Source organism: Zingiber officinale, chromosome 8A, assembly GCF_018446385.1.
Source record: "Zingiber officinale cultivar Zhangliang chromosome 8A, Zo_v1.1, whole genome shotgun sequence".
Lineage (NCBI taxonomy): Eukaryota > Viridiplantae > Streptophyta > Magnoliopsida > Zingiberales > Zingiberaceae > Zingiber > Zingiber officinale.
In genome coordinates, this window is record NC_056000.1 from 26625157 (window position 1) to 26648067 (window position 22911).

At 45.4% G+C, this 22911-nt stretch overlaps 1 protein-coding gene across 1 annotated transcript; it reads left to right on the forward strand.

The window, feature by feature from the left end:
• Positions 1-1677: 1677 nt before the first annotated feature.
• On the forward strand, positions 1678-3680 carry LOC122008133 (F-box protein At1g47056-like). The gene has a single exon (XM_042563736.1). It carries the CDS (start codon positions 1745-1747, stop codon positions 3542-3544), a length of 1800 nt encoding a protein of 599 aa, XP_042419670.1. The 5' UTR covers positions 1678-1744; the 3' UTR covers positions 3545-3680.
• Positions 3681-22911: the final 19231 nt, after the last annotated feature.

Sequence of the window (22911 nt, forward strand, 5' to 3'; positions counted from 1 at the left end):
GTTTTCGATTAATTTATGTACCGAATTAACCTAATGCTCACCCCTAGACCGGACTAGTCACTCTAGAGATAATCATTGAGGCTAATTGAGATTATCGTTTGTCCCTTAGATTATGGTGCTATGATAAAATATATAAATTATCACTTAGGTAGATTAATTGAAATTATCATTTTTGTTTTTCTATTGAAGCTTTAGTCCACTCTTCTAGATGTTAATTACAGCTCCAGTCGAAGAAGCTTCAACTTAGGCAGCCATTTATGTAAACCTCTGTCTCGCCAGCGCCGGTGCCGCCACAATTACTAGACTTTATCGTCACTCCCACACAATATATAGACCAGTCATAGCAGAGACTGACTCAACTTGCAAATGGAAGACCATGACTAGTTCTTCACTTGGACCACAAGTGGAAGGTGAGCATCCAGAAAGTTAACATACGACTCCATGGGGAGCCACTGACTTTGACGTCCACAACCCTTGGCACAAGCCAATGGACTCCCCGTGAGAGATGCGGCCCCAGTTGGATGCTTAAAAGGTGATGGATAATTAACCATTGAAGATGCGGCAGTTTCCAGCGTACCACGGTGCTGTTCGACAGAGACGTGGTATACTTCTCTACGTAGTATTTCCGCAGGAGTTAAGTTTACAAGTAGGGGTGATAAAAAAATCAGTTAAACCAAATTAATCTATAAAATTCTGAAGTTGGGTCGGTTAGTTCAAAATTTTAATATCATATCGATTGATTGATGATTTATTATCTTTTATCTAATTGATTAATTCGGTAATAGATTAAATTAATCAATTTTATGATAAAATTCACAATTTAATAGATTTTGATTTGTTCTATTCCATCAGTTTGATTTTGAATTGATTATTCGCCTCTCTTATCAAATTGTTTTAAGTGTGTTTGTTTCTCTATATTTATTTTAATGAAAGAGAAGTAATGACTGATTGGTCAGATTGGCTCTGTTCTAATTGTGTTGAAGGTTGACAGCGCAGTGAATTGAAGTAATGGGGCACTAAGACGGTCTCGAAGATCAATTCTCCTGTGCACAAGAACGGTGGTGGACTGCTGCACAGTTCGTGCATCAGCTTAAACCACAGTGGTTTATATATGTGAAGTTAATTAGGGAAGGCAAGAAAATTATCGAAGAAGAAAAATAATTTTTTTGAAATCACTAAAGAAATCTTCCACTTTGATATGTTTTACGGCACCTCCATTCACCAATAATTTATATACAATTATTTAACTATCCTTTAATATTATTCTTATGATTATTATTTCTCTTCTAAATCTCGTATTTAAATTCTGAATCGGTTGGATGACATAACTTGTTCAAAAAAATATTCATATTTTAGTAATTATTATTTCCTAGTTACATTATATAGCAACTATAAAATCATAATTACTATAACTTTTTTATTTTTTTTTTCAAAAGTATCTGGGCATCTTTATTTTGAAAATTAAAAAAGAAAAATCATTTTAGAGTATCAATAATTAAGATTTGTCCTTTGCTAATTTTAAATTAGATTAGTCTATTGATAAATACTAAACTACATCCAGATGTATCTATCCACTGATAAAATATCTCAATAAGATAATTTTTTTAAAAAAATGATTTTTGGGCATTTGATTTGATTTGTAGTTGTGCATCATAGTCCACAATCCAAGCAAGCACAATCAATCCACAGAGGCAGCGATAGCAGGAGCGATTAGCGCGTGAGCTCACGCTCCTCCTCATCGTCCATGGTGATGGATTCCACGCGCTCGCTCGCTCCCTTTGACGCGTCCAATTCGTATTTCGCCCCTTCGCCGACTTCTTCCCATATAAATTCCAATCCAATTCCATCGAATCTAATTGGCTATTCGCAACGGTTTGCAGTCCGCAGGCACCGATCGATCCAATCAATCCCACTGAACCGTACAGACGGCGCGGCGGCGGCGGCGGCGACGACGACGACGACGATGACGTACATGGGCCAATCCGCCTCCGCCCTCTCCTCCCGCCCAGTCACCTTCTCCGACGCCAGAGACTTCACCTCCGACCTGCCGGACGAGTGCCTCGCCCTCGTTTTCCAGTCCCTCGGTCCCGCCGACCGCCGGAGCTGCTCCCTCGTATCCCGCCGTTGGCTCGCCGTCGAGGGATGCTCTCGGAATCGACTCTCCCTTGATGCCCGCGCTTCGCTGCTCGAGGCGGCGCCGTCTCTCTTCGCCCGCTTCGACGCCGTCTCGAAGCTCGCCCTCCGGTGCGGCCGCCGTTCTGACAGCATCGGCGATGAGGCCCTCGCGCTCGTCGCGGCCCGCTGTCCCAACCTGGTGAGTCTCAAGCTCCGTTCTTGTCGCGCCCTCACGGAGGTCGGCATGGCGGCCGTCGCCCATTCCTGCCCGGGCCTCCGCAAGCTCTCCGTTAGCTCCTGCTGCTTCGGCGCCAAGGGTATCGACGTTGTTCTTCGAGGTTGTCCCCTCCTCGAGGATCTCTCCATTAAGCGCCTCCGCGGCCTGCACGACCACGCCGCCACCACGGGTCTCGTCGACGCGGCGCCCGCCCTTCGCTCCGTCTGTCTCAAGGATCTCTACAATGGCCAGTGCTTCGCGCCGCTCATTGCAGGCTCTCCCAATCTCAGGACACTCAAGCTCATCCGCTGCTCCGGCGACTGGGACCCCCTCCTGGAAGCCATGGCCGGCAAGGTCTCCGGCATCGTGGAGCTTCACCTCGAGCGGTTGCAGGTGAGCGACAGCGGACTCACCGCTCTGTCCGCGCGCGTTGAGCTCGAATTCCTCCACCTGGTGAAGACGCCGGAGTGCACCGACGCAGGCCTCGCCGCCGTGGCAGAGCACTGCCCCAGCCTCCGCAAGCTCCACATCGACGGCTGGAAGGCGGACCGGATCGGCGACGAGGGCCTCTCCGCCGTGGCCAGACGGTGCACCGGTCTCCAAGAGCTCGTCCTCGTGGGGGTCCACCCCTCAATCCGGAGTCTGGAGCTGGTGGCGACTCACTGCAACTCCCTGGAGCGACTCGCTCTTTGCGGCGGCGACACCATCGGCGACGCCGAGATCGCCTGTATCGCCGCCAAATGCGCGTCGCTGACGAAGCTCTGCATCAAAGGGTGCCCTGTTTCAGACAAGGGCATAGACGCCTTCGCCAGCGGATGCCCCAAGCTGGTCAAGGTGAAGGTGAAAAGGTGCGCCAGAGTGACGCCGGAATGCGCGAATCGGCTAGCTGCGAGCAGGAACGGCCATCTGTCCGTAAACTTGGTGCCCGCCGACGAGGGACTAATGGAGGAGCAAGGGAGCGTCGCGGTCATCGAAGAAGGTGCAAGCCAAGAAAGCAACAATGGCGGCGGCGGCGAGCGAGCCGCTGACTCCGCCGCCGGCGACGCAGCTCCTAGCGGAGAAATTCCGACGAACTGTAGAAGAAAAAGCAGGTGCACGGCGACGAAGATGCGACTGGGTTTGTCAGCGGCGGGGAGGAACATGGTGGCTTTCGCCATCAGGAGATGGTCGCACGGCGGCAACAATTCTGGACTAGGACCAAGTCAAGCATGACATGGTCACCTCCTCCTTCTTCTCCATTAATATCCATTTTTCTGTTTGGAATTTCTATTGGAAAATTGCTGTAAACTCTGACCAGATCAAAATTTCAACAACAAAAATGTGGAAAAGCTTTACTTCTCATGCTCAATCTTGACTTCTCTGCCGCTTCATACTGTTAATCGTAGTCATTCAGAGAAATTGCTAAGAAAGGAGAAATTTTTAAAAATAAAATTTGATTTTTTTCCCTTTCTTAAATTGAGTAGTTGTAGAAGATTTCAAGTATCTCGTGTAAGACATTTTTGTTTAAGTTTTTTTTATTAATTTAGCTATTCAACTCTTCAAATAGATTCAACTCTTCAAAGTAAATCCGGGTCCACAGCTAACTTCTCAGGATTGTCGCAACTAAGAATTTATAATTCGGGACCTTGTTTAAGGTTTTAGGTAGAGGAGGAGTTCGTTAGGGTTCAAAAAAATAAAATTACATAGGTTCGGATTTTTTTAAATTATTTTTCTGATTTGTTATATGTTCCAGAAGAATCTACTATCCGAATATCCTGCCGCACCCATCGATATCCACTAATTCATTAGATAATAGTGGAGTTTTTTTTTTACCATGTGTTATTAGTTTATCGACAATTTATTAAAAGGTGTATCTTAGATATTGTAATTATAAAAGAATATATCGTAGTTTTGTATTTACTAAAGGACACAGTTAAGTCATGTAAAATTCTTATTTTAATCCTCACGCCAACCTCCCCTCCTTCGTTGTGATTGTCCAGCATCCGAACTACATTTTGAATTATTTTGATTTAAAACTAATAGTGCAATCATTTTTCTCACTCCGTTTGTCAACTCGTGCATGCCTGAGTGTTCTTCGTAAGTCTTCGATTGCAGCTCCAATATTGTGGTGAAATCATCCCCCTAGTGAAACCCTACGTAATGTCTTCGTACCTTGATCAAGTGACATCTAGCATTTAGACCTAAAAATCCAGTGTTTGCAAGGCTCAGGTGTAGAATTTTAGGGTTTCCGTCAATAATATTATTTCATAATGGCGCAAAGAAGAGGATAGGGTGTATCATCCTCTCCACTTCAATTATCTATAAATGTATCATCTTTCTAAACTCTGTTAATCTAAAACTCTGTGATTTTGAAAAGCTCAACGAGAATGATTTTAAAATTTTTAAATTTTCAAAATTTAGGGTTCAGTGGATGTTAGACAGAAACTACATTGGAACGGTGTCTTAGGTCACTTTAAAAAATTTTTTCAAGCATCCACAAAGAAAGGAAGACATCATGGATCTTAGATTTTACATGACCGACACATAGCAGTGATCAAACAGTCACCCTTTAGCATTTTTTGGACATACAAGATATGCAACATATCCGTAGTATTTTGGCCAATATATTTCAAAATTAGGATTCAAGTACTCAAACCTTTAAATTCTCAAGTACAATGTAATTTTATTACGAAGTAGTTGTATAGTAAAATCTAATATTTTGCAAAGGTGAATATTTTTATCAGCTAATGGCACCGATAGTTAGTTCTTATTGCAAACGAGGGGCTTTAGGCCTGATATGATATCGTATCAGGCTCAACCCACCGTGTGGCGAATACTTATGTATATGTTTGTAGGTGTCAACTAATCATTTAACTTAGTTAGGCGTTCTGGTTGCCTTCACAAGAAGAGATGTTTCATTGCTGCTTGGTATTGCAGACCGAGGAGCTTCGATTCCGATCAATTCAAATAAAGCATGCGGTGACCTCTTTCTAACATACTTCTCAAACAAAAAAAAAAGCTACTAGATCAAGAATTGAGGAGTTGCTTAAATTTTATGGCAATCGTGTTGAAGGAGAAGATGATGCTTTATTATTTTACAAATTCTATATTTTGTATATATTTGTTTGCGTCTTATTTTCTTTTAGTACATATAAGGTCCCGTTATGTCTTATAGATATAGTAGATGATTTTGATAATCTTGCTAGATTCAATTGGGTTAAAGCTATCCATGAATTTATGGCTCCACAATTACTGTCACGCCCCAGGTAGTCTCTGCCAGACAAAAATTTGACAGCAACTCCCCTGTACCGGTGACAATCTGAAGCATTACTACATACAAAATATACATCAGTCACATACGGCTGGGATATATACACAACCACGCAGTTTAATAAGCCTACACAGCTGAAAGTAAACACACAACCACGTAGTATAATAACAACCCACACGGCTGAAAGTAAACATGCACAGCGGAAAACACAAAATAATACGAACATAAGACCAACAACGACACTAACAAAAATGCCTGCAACCACTAGACTAGACTCCAAAAAATCCACATCGACTTGTTCAAAAGTAAAATACGCAAAATTAACATACCACCCAAACAGTAACAAAACCCAAAAAGAAAACTATCCTCGAGTGTGACGTGGGACTGGCAGCCGAGACTCTCCAAGCAACTTCTCAATCATCTACCTGTTACTTGGCGAAAGAAAAACCATTTTGGGGGTGGTGAGTATTAGAACTCAGCGGTTAAAGAAAGATAGCGCATGAACATAATATACAAATAGAAAGTGAGCCAAGAGTATACATTCTCATAAGAGGAATAGCAGATACTAAAACAAAATCATAATAAATGCTCATACCTGAAACTATATCCTAGGCTAGTAATAGAAGGTCAGAAGTAGTACTAATCTGCTACAGTACTGCTCATAACTACAGAGGAAACATGTAAGGTATATACAAACTTCCAATAAGTAAACCAAAGACTAAACACCTACAACGAGGGTATATCTCAACATAAGGAGGCATATCAGCACAAGTAAACCATAGCAAGCTAAGCAATAATAGCATAGGTAAACAGCAGTAGCTAAAGCAAGCATAATAACAGCGTATGCACGGATGGTCACCCCGCCCACCTCTCTGCACCACGACCCCTGTATGGTCGAGAGGTCGTATCAATGACAACTATACCACTCAAAGGTCACCACTACTACCAAATGACCGAGTGGACAAGTGCTGAGTAGCTAACTAGCTACACAGCGGAGGGGGTCCCTGCTGCTCGCAACTCTAGCTACCACTACCCACGAGTGGCCGAGTGTGGCACGACAGGACAAGCAGCATCAACTCCAGCTACTACTCTCTAGAGTGGCCGAGGATGCGGCACTAGTCAACGACTCTCTCGACCGCAAGGGAGAATTTGTCATTGACATGCATGCCATGATATGATGCACCAAATGCAATAGTTATCATACAAATATAAATAAACAACAATCAAAGCATACAACCATGGTATCTAGTATCTGCTACCTATCATAGAAGTCAACAAGAGACTGTATAGACATAGAAACGAGTAGCTCAAAGATCGAGTGGAAGTATCAAATGCAGGAAAAATAAGAGTGGAGTCAAGGTAAAACAGTTCTTATCCAAAAATAGCTCATGCACCAAGTTCAAAGAACTAAAAAGACAAAGTAAGAAGTACCCGCCTTTATCTGCCGATCGTGATAAATAATCTCACGTCGATACGCTCATCTCAAATCAACGTCCTGCAAATAATATGATATATGGTTTAGCTAATCACATATACAGCAACTGGCTAAACCCTAAAACCCAATCCTAATTCGATTAGGTAACTATAAATGGAATATGATCCTTGATTAACCACATAAATCAGAATTAAATTGGTTTAACCCTAATATTCCATAAACAATTAGATTAAGTTCAAACATGATTTACCTTTAAATCCTCATACCCATAGTTTCCAATCCAAAATCCCTAATCTAGTATCAACATGGATTCAATAATACATGCTAATATATCTAAACAAGAACAAAAACCCTACAGTCCATAGAAAACCTAATTGCGTAACATACTAATGAATCCAATAGAAATAACTCATCGGAACATCACTTATCTTGAGGTTTGGCAGCAATTCAGCAGCTCACCTCCCAACAATCCACTGTCCAAAAGCTACAAAAACATCACAACCAATTTCTTCCAAGAATAAATCCAGAATCCAATCATACAGCAAAGGATTTGCTGAAACCCTAATCCACAGTACAAAACTCACCTCATCAACCCTTTACCTCCTCACCCGTGACCTCCACAGCTTCAAGAATTGAAGTGGCGGCAGTGATCGACAACAGGGATATCCACCAATACTTTGATCTGATGCCTTCCTCTATGTCAGAAATCCCAATGCTACAGCGGTGCAGAGCTAGGGCAGAGGTAAAGGTAGCTCGGCGTCGGCTATTAAGGCTCGTAGCTGTCGGCGATCTAGGGCAGAGAAGGGAGAGAAACGCTCGGCACTGCTTGGCTAGCTCTTGTCGTGGTCGGAGGTGGCAGTGGATCGGGCAGCCGGTGCTAGGGTAGAGGGAAGGCCAGAATCGGGTCCTACAGCGTCTGTGATGGCGCGAGGAAGCTCGGAGAGGGACCACTTCTCGCTCGTGACCGAAGAGGGTGGATCGACGTCAGCGATGAGAGGGTCGTCGACGTCGATCGTGCGAAAAAGAGGCAAATGAAGTCCTAACTGTGATTAGGCAAATGAAATACCCTAGGGGTGGCAACCTCATGTCCTAGGAGGTGGTAACCCTAGGCGGAAAGTCTTGGCGGGTCGAGTGTTTCGAGCAAAATCCTAGAGTCGGGGACTCTAGGTTGAAATCCTGATGTCGCGAACCGGGTGGAAGTCTGGACGGGTCATGGAGCAAACGTCCAGCATGAAGACCAGAAGACTCAGACGCTGAGCAAAAGTCCAGTCGGTCTGGATGACTGGCCTGACAAAAGGTAAACTATTCTAAGTGGAGTAGGTGAGGACACGTTCCCCGAAGAGGAAACAGTAGGCGTCAGTTCGACCTAGGGTTTTCGGAGGAAATTTGAAGTCAGAACCGGACAGTCCAGTGACTGTCAAATACTTGTATTTTTTATATTTTATTGTGCTAACTTGATTTTGTAGGGTATACTTTGTTTGTGGACTAATATGCATTGCAGGAATGAAGTTACACAAGGATATGCTCGGATGAACAGTATTCGAGGCACCTCCGGGGCTATTGGAGGCGCCTTGGGCGCCTTAGCTGTAGATGCGTAGGAAGCAGGTAGAGGACGCCCTCCAAGGCTACTGAAGGCGCCTTCGGTGCTGGATGAGAGTGTTGGAACCCCAAGGTATTTTGATGTGATCAAACAAGTTAAGTTAGGTCATGTTTTGTCTAACCCTTGTGTCTAAGTGTGCAGGAGCTTAGGAACACAGAAAGTCGAGTGGAAGACGCGACTATCGAGAAGGACGGCACGGGAGATAGCCAACGGGCTCGGTGCGTTCGAGGGACGAGGTGTCGCGGAAGAGTACACTGGTGCGTTCGAGGGATGAGAAACCGGGGAGGAAGGATGCTCGAGGAGAAGGTCGGAACTTGGGTTCGGGTGAACCCTATTCCGGATGGCCGAGATCACCCAAGCTAGTGGAGCCGGAACAGAAGATTCGGGCTGAGACGAGCTGAACCGAAGCAGTGGATCCGGACCATAAAAAGTTAACTAGGTTGACTTAAGTGGTCCGGGCGCTCGAAACCATTCCGGGCGCCCGAAAGTGGATTTTGACCAGATCGAGTCAAACACGATCTAAACGTTGGGGGGATAAAGTTTTATCCCCTTGGGTGCTTGGAACCCTTCGAGGCACCCCGACCAGTGCTATAAATATAACACTGGTTAACACAGATCATTTAATTCACTTTTAATCAGTTTCTTAGTGCTTTACTTTTCTGTCTGTGCTCTCAACGCTGTAAAGAGGCTACTCCGCCCGAAGGAGATCGTCAGATAGTGCACCGTATTCGTCTTGAATTAGCAATCATCTGATTGCAAACCAAGTAAATCTCTTGTGTCTAATTTCTTTAATTAGTCTCTGTTTCTTTTATTACAAGTGTCTGTTATTAGTTGAAAATCCGAGAAATGTTAGATTTATTTTTGTAAGGCAATTCACCCCTCTTCTCTTGCCGGCCTCCAAAGGGACCAACAAGTGGTATCAGAGCTAAGGCGCTTCAGGAGGACTAACCTCCGATCGAAGCAACAAGATGGTCGGACCAAGCATCGTGCCACCAAAATTCGAGGGGGACTTCACACACTGGAAGCGTCGTATGGAGGTATTCCTAAAAACTGATTTTGAAATTCGGTTTATTTTAGAATATGGTTTTGTAGCTCCGACGGATCAGAATGGAGAAGAAAAAGAAGATAATCTTTGGACAAAGAAGGAGCGGAATGATTCTGTAGCGAACAGCCGTGCGAAATATCACCTGCTGAGCGTGCTACCGCCTCAAGAAGTCAACCGCATCGGAAGCTACTCGTCGGCTAAAGAACTTTGGGAGAAGTTCCTGGAGCTCCATGAAGGAACATCCAAAGCCAAGCTAGCAAGAAGAGACATCCTTCGGAACAGATTGACAAACATCCGTCTAGAGAATGATGAGAAGGTAGCCGATCTACACGCGAAGGTAAAAGAATTGATTACTGGTCTCGAGAACCTCGGTGAAACAGTAACAAACCGGGACACCATACGCTACACACTCAATGCATTTCCCAGAACTCCGGAATGGACATCAATTGTCGACGCTTATTATATTTCAAAAAAACCTGGAGGTAAGTACCTTAGAGGAGTTATTTTCTACATTTGAATTACATGAAACCAGGTGTGCAGAGACAACAAAGGAAACAAGCCAGATGATTGCACTAAACGCAACCAAGAATGATGAACCCAAATCAGACTCAAAAGAGGACCAAGAAGCATACATAGTAAGAAACTTTAAAAAGTTTTTTAGATCTAATAAGTTTAAAGAAATGCAGAATAAAAAGAATCCAAAAAATAGAAAAAGGGTTCGTTGCTACCAGTGTCAAAAGGAAGGACACCTAAGAGAGGATTGCTCAGAACTCAAGAAGGACAAAATCAAGGTACCCAAAAAGCACAAGAACCTAACTTGGGATGACACTTCATCATCTGAGTACGAGATTCAAGAATATGCGGGGCTAGCGATGATGGCAAGTTATGAAGGGCAAAGTACATCAGAACCCCCTGATCAGGCTTCAAATCCATGTATCGATGAAGGGGGAGCGACCTTAGATGAAAGCAGCAAAGCAGGGAGAGATTCAGGCTTCAAATCTGATATGGTAAGTGAGGTATGCCTCTTACCCCCTGATCAACTTTACTTTGGAATTAAGTCTATGACAAAATCCATGTATAAATTAGAAAATAAAATTACCGAATTAAAAAATAAAATTTTAGAAACAAAAAGAATCTTGGCAAAATCATGTATAATAGAGGATTTTTGATAAATTGAAACTTGAAAATGAAAAACTAAAAAGAGAAATAGAAAGATTGAAAAAGTCTAATGGTTCAAATATTTCTACTTTTAGAAATTATAGAGGTTTAAATTGGTACTATAGATTTCATCAAAGTCAAATTAGAAAAATAACAAAAGCCTATGTACTTAGAAAATACTTGATTAACCTTGTAGGTAGGAACCTCTATTGGGTTCCGAAAACATGTTTAACTTATGATCTGGCGGTTAGAACAGGGGACCCCCATTCTGAGGGGTCCATGCCACGCTGGAGTCAAAAGGCCAAGTGGCCGACCGAATAGGCAGACCGATCGGCCTATGCAGACCGACCGGTGAATAGCTGAGGCAATAGGCGCCCCGACTAAAGTTGGGGTTCCGACGCTCAATGGAACAGTAGCAAAGAGCCGAGCGGAAGGCCTAAGAGAAGGTGATGTACTGCTAACAGTTCTTACATAGCACCCTACCGAAGTTCTCCCCAGCATATCGCTGCAAACGGCAGTCCGGACGTGAGGAGAGTGCCGCCCGGACTGCGCATGAGATGAGATCCGTCCGGCCGGCGCGTGAACTCCCCGTTCAGCCGGACGGATAGACGTCCCGACCGGCGGTGTGTAAAGGAGAACAGGAACATCTTCTGACAGCCGTCAAGTCCTATGGCTAGGTCATACTCCAAGTCTGATAACGGGGTGTTCTACTGTCCCATCGAAGACGTGATTGGACTGTAGCAGTATGGCGTCAGGTAAGCATTCTGACAGACACATACCGAGGTATGGGCTACGGACATGTATGTGCCTCGGTGGACGCACAGGAACCTTTTCACCATCCTATATAACGAGCCTCATACTTCGCCGGAGATACGCATGAGACATCTTTGGAGCTACTTTTTCCACCATCTGCTTACCTGACTTGAGCGTCGGAGGGTCACCGCCGGGAACCCCTTCCCGGCCCGACTTCTGTGCAGGTTCGCCGGAGCTTCGTGCAACCAGTCGGAGATCCACGCCAGCAACCGAGGAGCGTCGCGTGCCCAGCGTCCGTTGGTTCAGCATTCGGACAGGATCAAATTGGCGCCGTCTATGGGAACGCTCCTGCATCCGAACGGAAACAATGGACGAGGCTGGACGACAACACGCGGTGACGCTTTCGACGGAGGAACTCGATGCTCTGATCGAGATAAGGGCCGCCACGCTTGTGGAGTAAAAACAGAAAGCAACAGCCCGGAGAAGCAAGCAATGTCAGCGCCTGGTGGTCGAGCGGAAATACCACCGGCTACCGTTCTATTCCGTCGGGCCCTATTCCGGGCGCTTCCTGATGCTGTAGCAGTGAGTCGCAATCGGGGATCTTCGTCAGATGAAATACCAATACGGGACAACAGAAAAGGCAAGGCCCTCCGAGCGGACGCTTCTCCCGAGCGGAAGCACTGACTGCCACAGTCTCATTTCCCTCAAAAGCAGATACTTCATCTCCCGAATTCAACTTATAGCAAACCCCTCCTTCTGGAACCTCAAGAGCGGGAGTTTGATGTCAGGCGATGAATCGATCGCATACGAGGGAGTTGGGTGGACGAGCTGCCGAGCGGATGAAGATGGATTGACACTTGGATCCACCATGAAGCGCAAATTATCTCCAGCCTATCCGAGGCAGGATGAAAGGTGCACCAATAGAATATGTGCTGTATATTTTCCGTTTGGTTGTATATTTGAAATGTAGAAGGCAAAATGTTATAATGTGCGCAATTGGCGTTATCGGCCGAGCGACCTATCTTCATTGTGTATAAGATCCGAGCCAAGCGCTCGATGACGAAGGCACCGAGCCGTTCGGCCGGAGGTATAGTATCCGAGCCAAGCGCTCGATGACGAAGGCACTGAGCCGTTCGGCTGGAGGTATAGTATCTGAGCCAAGCGCTCGATGAAGAAGGCTCGTGGAGCAACGGGAGCAGAAGGATCAAGTAAAAGGATAACGCAGCAGGCCGCCTCCACCTCTGGTGGGCTGAGCGGCCATGGGGGACCGACCGGGGAGTTTCGCCATCCTCCTGGCCTTGATAAATTTCGACGAGTACATTGTATCCACCTCACTCCACGGGTATTCGGGAGTTGAGAAATTAAGTTAGATCTTATTCTGATCGGCAGGTTAGTTTTCCAGATATAGTTTCTTTCGGGCATAGAATTCATCGTAATTTTCCGAAAGAAGGCCCGTGCCGTTCGGCCGGGCATATATCATCGGAGCCAAAGGCTCGATAACGAAGGCCCCGAGCCGTTCGGCCGGAGGTATAATAACCGAGCTAAGCGCTCGATAATGAAGGCCCCGAGCCATTCGGCCGGATGTATAATATTCGAGCCAAACGCTTGACGAGGAAGACCCCTTGCCGTACGACCAGGAGTACAGTATCTGAGCCCAGCGCTCGAGGAAGAAGACCCCGAGCCGTTCGGCTGGGAGTATGTTATCCGAGCCAAGCGCTCGACGAAGAGGACCCCGAGCCGTTCGGCCGGGAGTACGTTATCCGAGCGGGGTGAAAGGTGCACTAATGTAACTTATTTTTGCGTATATGCTAGTCGCCCGTGTCCTTGTAATGCAGGAAGCAAAATTAATTCAAAGGATGGCCAAGGGTTCCGTCGATCGGCAGTGACGAAGTTAGCCGTAAAGGCCGTCGAGCTCCGACGTTAAATATCGAGAGACGAGCCGGCGTCTATAAACGTCCAAGCGGAAGACCGTCGAGCTCCGACGTTAAATATCGAGAGACGAGCCGGCGTCTATAAACGTCCGAGCGGAAGACCGTCGAGCTCCGACGTTAAATATCGAGAGACGAGCCGGCGTCTATAAACGTTCGAGCGGAAGACCGTCGAGCTCCGACGTTAAATATCGAGAGACGAGCCGGCGTCTATAAACGCTCCGGTAAGAGTCGACCAGCGACATAGCCTGGTTGTTAAGACCAACATACGGCTGAGCGGCTCGCTTATCAAAAATATACGGAAAACCCCGTTGGGGGTAAGGCACAAAGAAAAAATTCGTCAATGAGAACTAAAGATAATTACCATACCAACGAAGGGCGTTCTCATGCCGAGCGGCTGCTCAGTCGCATGATGAAAGACGTTATTAAAGACAATCGACTTTAGTCTGACAGAGCGTGGTGCCGAGCGGAGGAGTTTTAAAGAACACTTTAGTTATGACGAGAGAAAAATTTCTTGCCAAAACAAAAGTTGAAGGAAAGGAAAAGATTATCTATTAAGCACAGGGCTAACCAAAAAAGTTACAGCAAAAATAAGTTTGGCCGAACGGCGGGGATACAAAAAAGTTCATAAGAAACACTCCTCATGCGTCGAAATCAAAAAGAGCATCAGGGATGGCGCCCATCACGGTCGCGAGGTCCTCGGGAGGGATGGTCAGCTCGGCGGGCAGGTGGCCTTTGGCCTTTAAGTGATCCACAGCCGCTTTGATCGCCTCTTCAAAGGTGAGGGAGATCTTGTCAGTAAATTTCTCCCCAAAGGCATCCGAGCGGACGAATGCCTTCCTCATCTCGTCGGAGCGAGCCGACTCCCCCTCTTGATACTCTTTGAGCTCGGCGTGAGCAGCGTCGCTGACAGCTTGGAGATCCTTCAAATCTCCATCAAATCTTTGAAGATCGGCCGAGCGGCTCTCCTTCTCGGTGGCCAGAAGTGCATCCAGATCCTTGATGCGTTGCTCCAGCCCTCTGATCTCCACCTTCATTCGGTCCATGTCATCGATGGTCTGTCGCTTCCGAGTGGTCGCCGTCTTGATCTCCTTATCTCGTTGTTTGACCATCGCTTCAAGCCGAACGACCTTGCTCGCCAGATCGGAAGCCCGTTTCCGTTCGGCTTCCAGTAATTTTTTGGCCTGCTCCAAAGCGGTCGTCGGTTGTCCCCGGCGACTTTAAGTTTTTTCAATTCATCCTCCAGCTCGGCCAACCGATTGCTAATGGCAATCTGCTCCACCCAGTTCTAAGAGCAAAAGTGAACAGGTTAAAAACTTAATTCAAATACACGAACAAAGAAAAAGAGCATACCCCGATGGCCTGTTGAAGGTTGCTGTCGCCGAGCTGCCCAGGAGTCATCGCTTTTATTCGGCGCCGAGCGTCCTCCCAAGCTTTTGCAAGAGGGCCCGTCAAGGTGATCTGCTGCTCGGGGACCACTGGCCGATCAGCAGCAGCCATGTATTCCTCTGAGGGGAGGCGCAGGACGGTTTTAATTAAATTCTGGCAGCTCGGCTCGCTCTGAGAAGCATCGGCCTCACCGGATGGCCCACCGGTGGACGAGGAGGGAAGCTCGCCTAAACGCCTGATACGGCGCAGAGTTCTTGAAGGGCTGGACGGCGGCACCTCATAGCTTGCCCTCGGAGAGCCATGTTGGGTCGGGGTACTCTCTAGAGAAATGGTCCCCGATATCATCGGAGCATCCGCGCTCCGCTCGGGCTGTGGCTCATCCAAGGCCGTTGATGCAGATGCCTGCTCTGGTCGTCTGCGTTTTCGAGTGAGCAGGGGAACATCATCGGCCAAACGGCCTTCCACCTCGGTGTTAGGACCAAAAGTAGCTAGAGGGGGGGGGGGTGAATAGCTCGTCGCGTTTGCTCGGTGCTTGGCGTTGCTTGTTTCTTCAAGAATATGCAGCGGAAAATACATAAACAAACACAAACACGCTAACACTAGGAGTTTACTTGGTATCCACCTCCAACGGAGATGACTAATCCAAGGATCCACACCACGCACGCACCCTCCACTATGAAAACACTCCTTTTCGGTAACTACCGAGGGCGGAGAAGCCCTACAAGACTCTCAGTACAAGAAGAAGAAAGGGTAGTAAAGAATAAGCAAAAGCTTACAAGAAATGCAGTAAAAACCCTAGCTTCTTCTTCTTCTCGTTGCAACTCGCCTCTTGACTTGGATGAACCTCCAAGAACCTTCAAGAACTGGCGGTGAGGAGCTTAGAGAGTGCTGGGGAGGAGCTGTGTTGAATCTGGAATGAATCGGTGAAGGTCTGCTGAAGGAATCGCACGCCAACAGCTATAAACGACGCCAACGGTCGAATCCCAATCGATTGGATTGCTCCCAATCGATCGGGGAGGCTTTGGATCGATCCACGGATCGATCCAGAGCGCCTCTGTGCTCTGGAAACATGCCTGGATCGATCCACGGATCGATCCAGCGCTTATCGCGCGAAGCGTCCCAATCGATCCACCGATCGATTGGGACCTCTGGATCGATCCAGAGGGGTTCTGTTCACGGGGACTCACCGGATCGATCGGCGGATCGATTCAAATCTTCTGGATCGATCCACTGATCGATTCAGATCTGCTGGATCGATCCACGGATCAATCCAAAGCTGCTGGATCAATCCACGGATCAATCCAAACCTGCTGGATCAATCCACGGATCAATCCAAACCTTAGTTTTTGCCCAAAACCAAGTCCAAAGCCCCCTAAACCAACATCTAGTCAACCATGACTTGTTGGTACATAAGACCTAGCATCCGGTCACCCTTGACCAGCTAGGACTCTCTCACCAAGTGTCTGGTCAATCCCTTTGACCCACTTGGACTTTTCTCTTCTTGCCAAGTATCCGGTCAGTCCCTCTGACCTACTTGGACTTTTCTTTCTCGTGCCAAGTATCCGGTCAATCCCTTTGACCTACTTGGACTCTCACCAGATGTCTGGTCAACCTTGACCCATCTGGATTTCTCTTGCCTGGCTTCACTCACCAGGACTTTTCCAATTGCCTAGTTTCACTCACTAGGTCTTTCACCTGGCTTCACTCACCAGGATTTTCCTCCTGCCTAGCTTCACTCACTAGGACTTCCCAATTGCCTAGCTTCACTCACTAGGTCTTTCACCTGGCTTCACTCACCAGGATTTTCCTCCTGCCTAGCTTCACTCACTAGGACTTCCCAGTCAAGTATCCGGTCATCCTTGACCTACTTGACTCTTCTTCAATCAACCTTGCATTGTCAAACATCGAAACCCAAACCAAGACTCAAGCTTGGTCAACCAGGTCAACCTTGACCTGAGGGATGTTGCACCAACAATCTCCCCCTTTTTGATGTTTGACAATACCAACACTATCACCTACAATACCACATGTAAGTTAGGCTAATCCCATAGCCTAAACCTTCTTCATGCCACTAGGTAATGAATACATAAGTTAAGCCCTTCATTCTCCCCCTAAGAGGGCAAACTCCCTCTAGGTAATGAAAGCCTAACTTACTCCCTTTCATTCTCCCCCTATTGGCACACATCAAACCATCTTTGAGCACACATCAACCCGTGCCTCAATTTTGGGCACTCTTCAACAAATGCCCCACCCTTGAGCATTATCCACTTGAAGCCACTTGAACAATGAGGATATCCACTCCCCATTAAAGTTCAAACGCTCAACCTTGAGCATATTCTTAACGGAAGGTTGACCACCTTCCAAGGTTCATGAAAAATAATTTTCATGTCTTTAAAGAGTCCCTCCCCCTAAAGACATGGTGGTAACTTCTGTCATTGCACCAACAATGACTTGGAATCCCCAAAACTTTAGGAAACCCAATTTTAGAAGTTTTGAGGTTCAAATATTCAAAATTTGAAACAAACCTCAACCTAAACTTCAACTTAGCCTTCCTTAACCAATCCATCCTTGTTTTCACATGAAAACACCCTTTCTATGTATACACATGTATTTTTAGGGGTTTGGAAATTTTATCTAGACTAAATTAGGTTTAAGGATGCTGAAATCAGGCTTTCCCAGCCAAAATCAGCAACTTGGATCGATTGGAGTTGGGTTCCAATCGATTGAACCTTTCTGAATCGATTCACTGATCGATTCAGTCTTCTTGGATCGATCGGCTGATCGATCCAGCGAGCTTCTGCTCGCGAGAAATGCCTTTTCAATCGATCGGCTGATCGATTGAGGCACTCCAATCGATCCACTGATCGATTGGAGGCCTGAAATTGCTGAAATTCAATTTCAGCCAATTTCAGAAACCCCTAGAGAATTCTACAAAATTCCAAAAATCGTAAAACTTTGTGTAGACATTATTTATGGTATAATTTATCATGGAAAAATAGTTTTCTATGAAAATACATCATATTTTCAAAGATTGACACAAACTTGAGAACTTGCAAAAACTTTAGTGTTTTCTTCAAGTTTGTGTCTAACTATTCAATGGTGATTACTATCAAAAGATAGCCTTCACCAAGGTTTTCCAAAATTATTTTAAAAACATTTTCAAAACCAATATCCCACCATGTTCCTTGGGCTTAATGCACATGACTTGTACATTAGCTTTCCCAATGATGGGAAAACACATAACTATGTGTTTTGATGAACCTAAAAGCTCAAACGAATGCACTAAATCAACATCTTGAGTTTTGTTCATCATCCTAACATCTCACTTGTATTTAATGTGCACTAAAACACAGACAAGTCACCTTATCGTCCTTGTGAGATGTGAGATTTTGGTTTTGCCCTATTCTAGGGATCATGCATATCTATCTAGGCATTTTAGAGATATTAGACATCCACCTAGGATGTCACTTGTTAATAAGTGTTGTTAAATGCCATTTGTCCTTAATTACAAGGAATTAAACTTAATGCATGATTATGTTATGACATACATCAAAAGGAAATAATTTTCAGAAGAAAATTTCCTATAACTACATGATGTATGTATGTCATGACATGGTATTTTTGAGTTTTTCATAATAAGTCATGAATGCACAAATAAAACATGATGTCATGGCATATAATGAGCAAACAATCATGGCAAGGTTTAGCATAAATAAAATATACCTAGATTACCTATCTAAGTATCGTTAATCTTAGCTAATCCTAAAACTTAAACCCTAGATTGCCCAAAGTGCTTCAAGACAATGCCAAAGCCTAAATTGGCATTTCTAATTCCCTTGATTAATTTATGCCACTTAAAAATTAACCATATCCTCAAATGTTGGCATATTCCATTTTTCCACAAGAGTAGCACATAAATCAAGGCCCGGAGTGCCTTAAATTTCTAAGAGAATACCAAAATCCCAACTTGGTATTTCTCTAGGTTTTCCCAATTTATGCCCTTTTAAGATAAAATCAAAATTTTCACCATTAGGCACGTTTTACTCTTTCAAGGAGTAAATAATAATTCCATTTTATTTTCAAAGGTTAACAAAAACCTTGAAAATGCTCCTTGAGTGTCAATTTCCTCAAAGTTGGGTTAACTACCCTTCTAATCGGAGTTGACACTCTCTAACCCATCTATGGGGTAGAGAAGATGCTCCTAGGAACCCAACACCTATTGGTGCTCCTTGGATGCTCTAGGTATTCACTAGGGATAACTTCCCTAGATACCTTCCTAGTGACCTTGTTGGGCTTCTTAGAAGCCTTGGTCACATTTTCTAGGTCAACTCTAGGGATAGCCTCCCTTGTGACCTTGTTAGTGACTTTCTTAGACTTCTTAGAAGTCTTAGTCACTGTGGTTGCAAAGATACTTCTAGGGATATCTTCCCTTGTATCTTTTACTTGACCTCTAGACTTAGGGTTTGTTCCATAGCTATATGGAACCCTATTATAACTAGGCACATCCTTTTTAGCTTTGGGTTTGTATCCCAAACCTCTATAGCCATTGGATGACCTTTGTGCTCCTAGCCCTAGGTATTGCTCATTTTGCCCTTTAAGGATATTCTCCATCCTTTTTAGGGTCTTTTCTAGTTTGTCAAGTCTTGACCTCAAGACTTGATTTTCCATCACTAAGTCCTTAGTTTTTGGTTTTCTATTAAGTTCATGAGCATTTTTGTTTCTAGGCTTGTAGCTACAATCCTTAGAGTTCTTGCCTAGACTTTTACCTACATTCCTAGCCTTAGGTGTAGTAGTTTTGGCATGTAGGGCCACATGCTTTTCCTTAAAGCCCTCATGCTTCCTATTCTTATGGTAAATCGCATTAAAATGATAAAAATTTGAACTATTATGCTTTTTACCATAATGTAAAGAAGTAGGCTCAATAAATGTTACCTTCTTCTTTACCTTGGAGGCTCCCCCTTGACTAGTGCCTCCTCCATGAGCCTTGACCACCTTCTTCATCTTAGAGCATTGACTTCGGTAATGCCCTTTTTGTTGACACAAGAAGTACACAAGGTGCTCCTTGCTCTTCTTTGTCCCGGGGGTGGTCTCCTTGGGCTTCTCCTTGCTCTTTTGTGCCACTTGGCCCTTCTTCTTGGCCAAATTAGGACACTTGCTCTTGTAGTGCCCACTTTCCCTACACTCAAAACATATTATATGATTTTTATTTTTAATTAAAACATTTATACCTTCTTGTGTAGGGATGGCACTTGCTCCTCCATTTGATATTTCTTGAATTTCGGAGGTGGCACCAACTTCTTCTTCTTCACTTGACCCGGATGTAGAAGCTTCTCCTTCTTCTTGATCCGGCGTCACCAAGGATTGCTCCCCCTCAATCCTAGAGGTGGAGGCTTCATCATCTTGAATATGAAACAAGGAGTATGCTCCCTCCTTGTTCCCTTCGTTGCATTCCCTTGAGGATGAAGCTTCTTGGATTTCCTCTTCTTCGGAGGTTGAGCATCTCTCAACCTCGGAGCCCTCCTCTTGGTCTTGCTCCAAAGAGTCACCCTCTCTGGATACTTCTTGCTCTTGTATAGTGGAGGGGATCTCTTCATGAAGCTTGGCCAATTTGCTCCATAATTCCTTTGCATCTTCAAATTCTCCAATTTTGCAAAGAATGGTGCTTGGCAATAAATTGACCAAAAGCTTGGTCACTTTGTCATTTGCCTCGCACCTTTGGACTTGCTCCAGGCTCCATTTGCTTTTCTTTAGAACTTTGCCCTTTGAATTTCTTGGAGCCTTGAAGCCTTCCATTAGAGCAAACCATTGCTCTATCTCCATCATAAGAAAATTTTCAATTCTTGATTTCCAAGAATCAAAACTCGTGGAAGTGTATGGTGGAGCCACCCTTGTGTCAAATCCGTCCATCTTGGAATTGCATCTTGAAGTTGAGCTTTTTGATATCTTTGACTTTGACAATTTTTGCTTCAACTTCTTCACCCTCTAGCTTTTCTTGTTATGCTTGACCCTTCCGGCGATGATTCCGGTGAAGAGCGGCCTTGCTCTGATACCACTTGTTAGGACCAAAAATAGCTAGAGGGGGGGTGAATAGCTCGTCGCGTTTGCTCGGTGCTTGGCGTTGCTTGTTTCTTCAAGAATATGCAGCGGAAAATACATAAACAAACACAAACACGCTAACACTAGGAGTTTACTTGGTATCCACCTCCAACGGAGATGACTAATCCAAGGATCCACACCACGCACGCACCCTCCACTATGAAAACACTCCTTTTCGGTAACTACCGAGGGCGGAGAAGCCCTACAAGACTCTCAGTACAAGAAGAAGAAAGGGTAGTAAAGAATAAGCAAAAGCTTACAAGAAATGCAGTAAAAACCCTAGCTTCTTCTTCTTCTCGTTGCAACTCGCCTCTTGACTTGGATGAACCTCCAAGAACCTTCAAGAACTGGCGGTGAGGAGCTTAGAGAGTCTGGGAGGAGCCGTGTTGAATCTGGAATGAATCGGTGAAGGTGCCGCAGGAATCGAACGCCTGCAGCGCGCAACGGTCGAATCCCAATCGATTGGATTGCTCCCAATCGATCGGGAGGCTTTGGATCGATCCACGAATCGATCCGGGCGCCTCTGCGCTGAAACATGCACGGATCGATCCACGGATCGATCCGGCGCTTATCGCGCGACAGCGTCCCAATCGATCCATCGATCGATTGGGACCTGGATCGATCCACGGATCGATCGAGAGGGTTGTTCACGAGGACTCACCGGATCGATCGGCGGATCGATTCAAATCTTCGGATCGATCCGATCGATTCAGATCTGGGATCGATCCACGGATCAATCAAAGCTCTGGATCAATCCACGGATCAATCCAAACCTGGATCAATCCACGGATCAATCAAACCTGTTTTGCCCAAAACCAAGTCAAGCCCCTAAACCAACATCTAGTCAACCATGACTTGTTGGTACATAAGACCTAGCATCCGGTCACCCTTGACCAGCTAGGACTCTCTCACCAAGTGTCCGGTCAATCCCTTTGACCCACTTGGACTTTTCTCTTCTTGCCAAGTATCCGGTCAGTCCCTCGACCTACTTGGACTTTTCTTTCTCGTGCCAAGTATCCGGTCAATCCCTTTGACCTACTTGGACTCTCACCAGATGTCTGGTCAACCTTGACCCATCTGGATTTCTCTTGCCTGGCTTCACTCACCAGGACTTTTCCAATTGCCTAGTTTCACTCACTAGGTCTTTCACCTGGCTTCACTCACCAGGATTTTCCTCTTGCCTAGCTTCACTCACTAGGACTTCCCAATTGCCTAGCTTCACTCACTAGGTCTTTCACCTGGCTTCACTCACCAGGATTTTCCTCCTGCCTAGCTTCACTCACTAGGACTTCCCAGTCAAGTATCCGGTCATCCTTGACCTACTTGACTCTTCTTCAATCAACCTTGCATTGTCAAACATCGAAACCCAAACCAAGACTCAAGCTTGGTCAACCAGGTCAACCTTGACCTGAGGGATGTTGCACCAACACTCGGCTTGGGTAGAAGGTTCTGTGCCGCCCGCTACCTCGTCGTGGGAGGTAGCAGCTGCTAAGGCTTCAGGGGCATCCTGAGTCCCCTCACCTAATTCGCCGGTCGGATCGGCTGGATCAAGGCCCCGCTCGGCGACCTCCTTGTTCGTCACCACCTCAATCTGAGCGGCTTTCAATTTGAGCTTCTCGGTCGCCTTAGCACGCCACATGACTTCAGCTGCAGAAGCAAAGATTAAATCAATTAGAACAAAAGAAAAAAGGAGAGATGAGAATCGCTTACTCATGCTGCAGGGCAGATCGGCTGGGGTGGAAGACAGGCAGAATAAAAATAGGGAAGTTATCTATTCTGGTATGATGGTTGACAATTTATAATCCAATAACTCTCACGATGCAACAAATGGAAATTAGTAACACATCTTCTAATTTTAAGAAAAAACAACCTTCAGAAATGAACCAATTATATCTTTGGCATCTAAAAGCTAGGTTATACTTGAG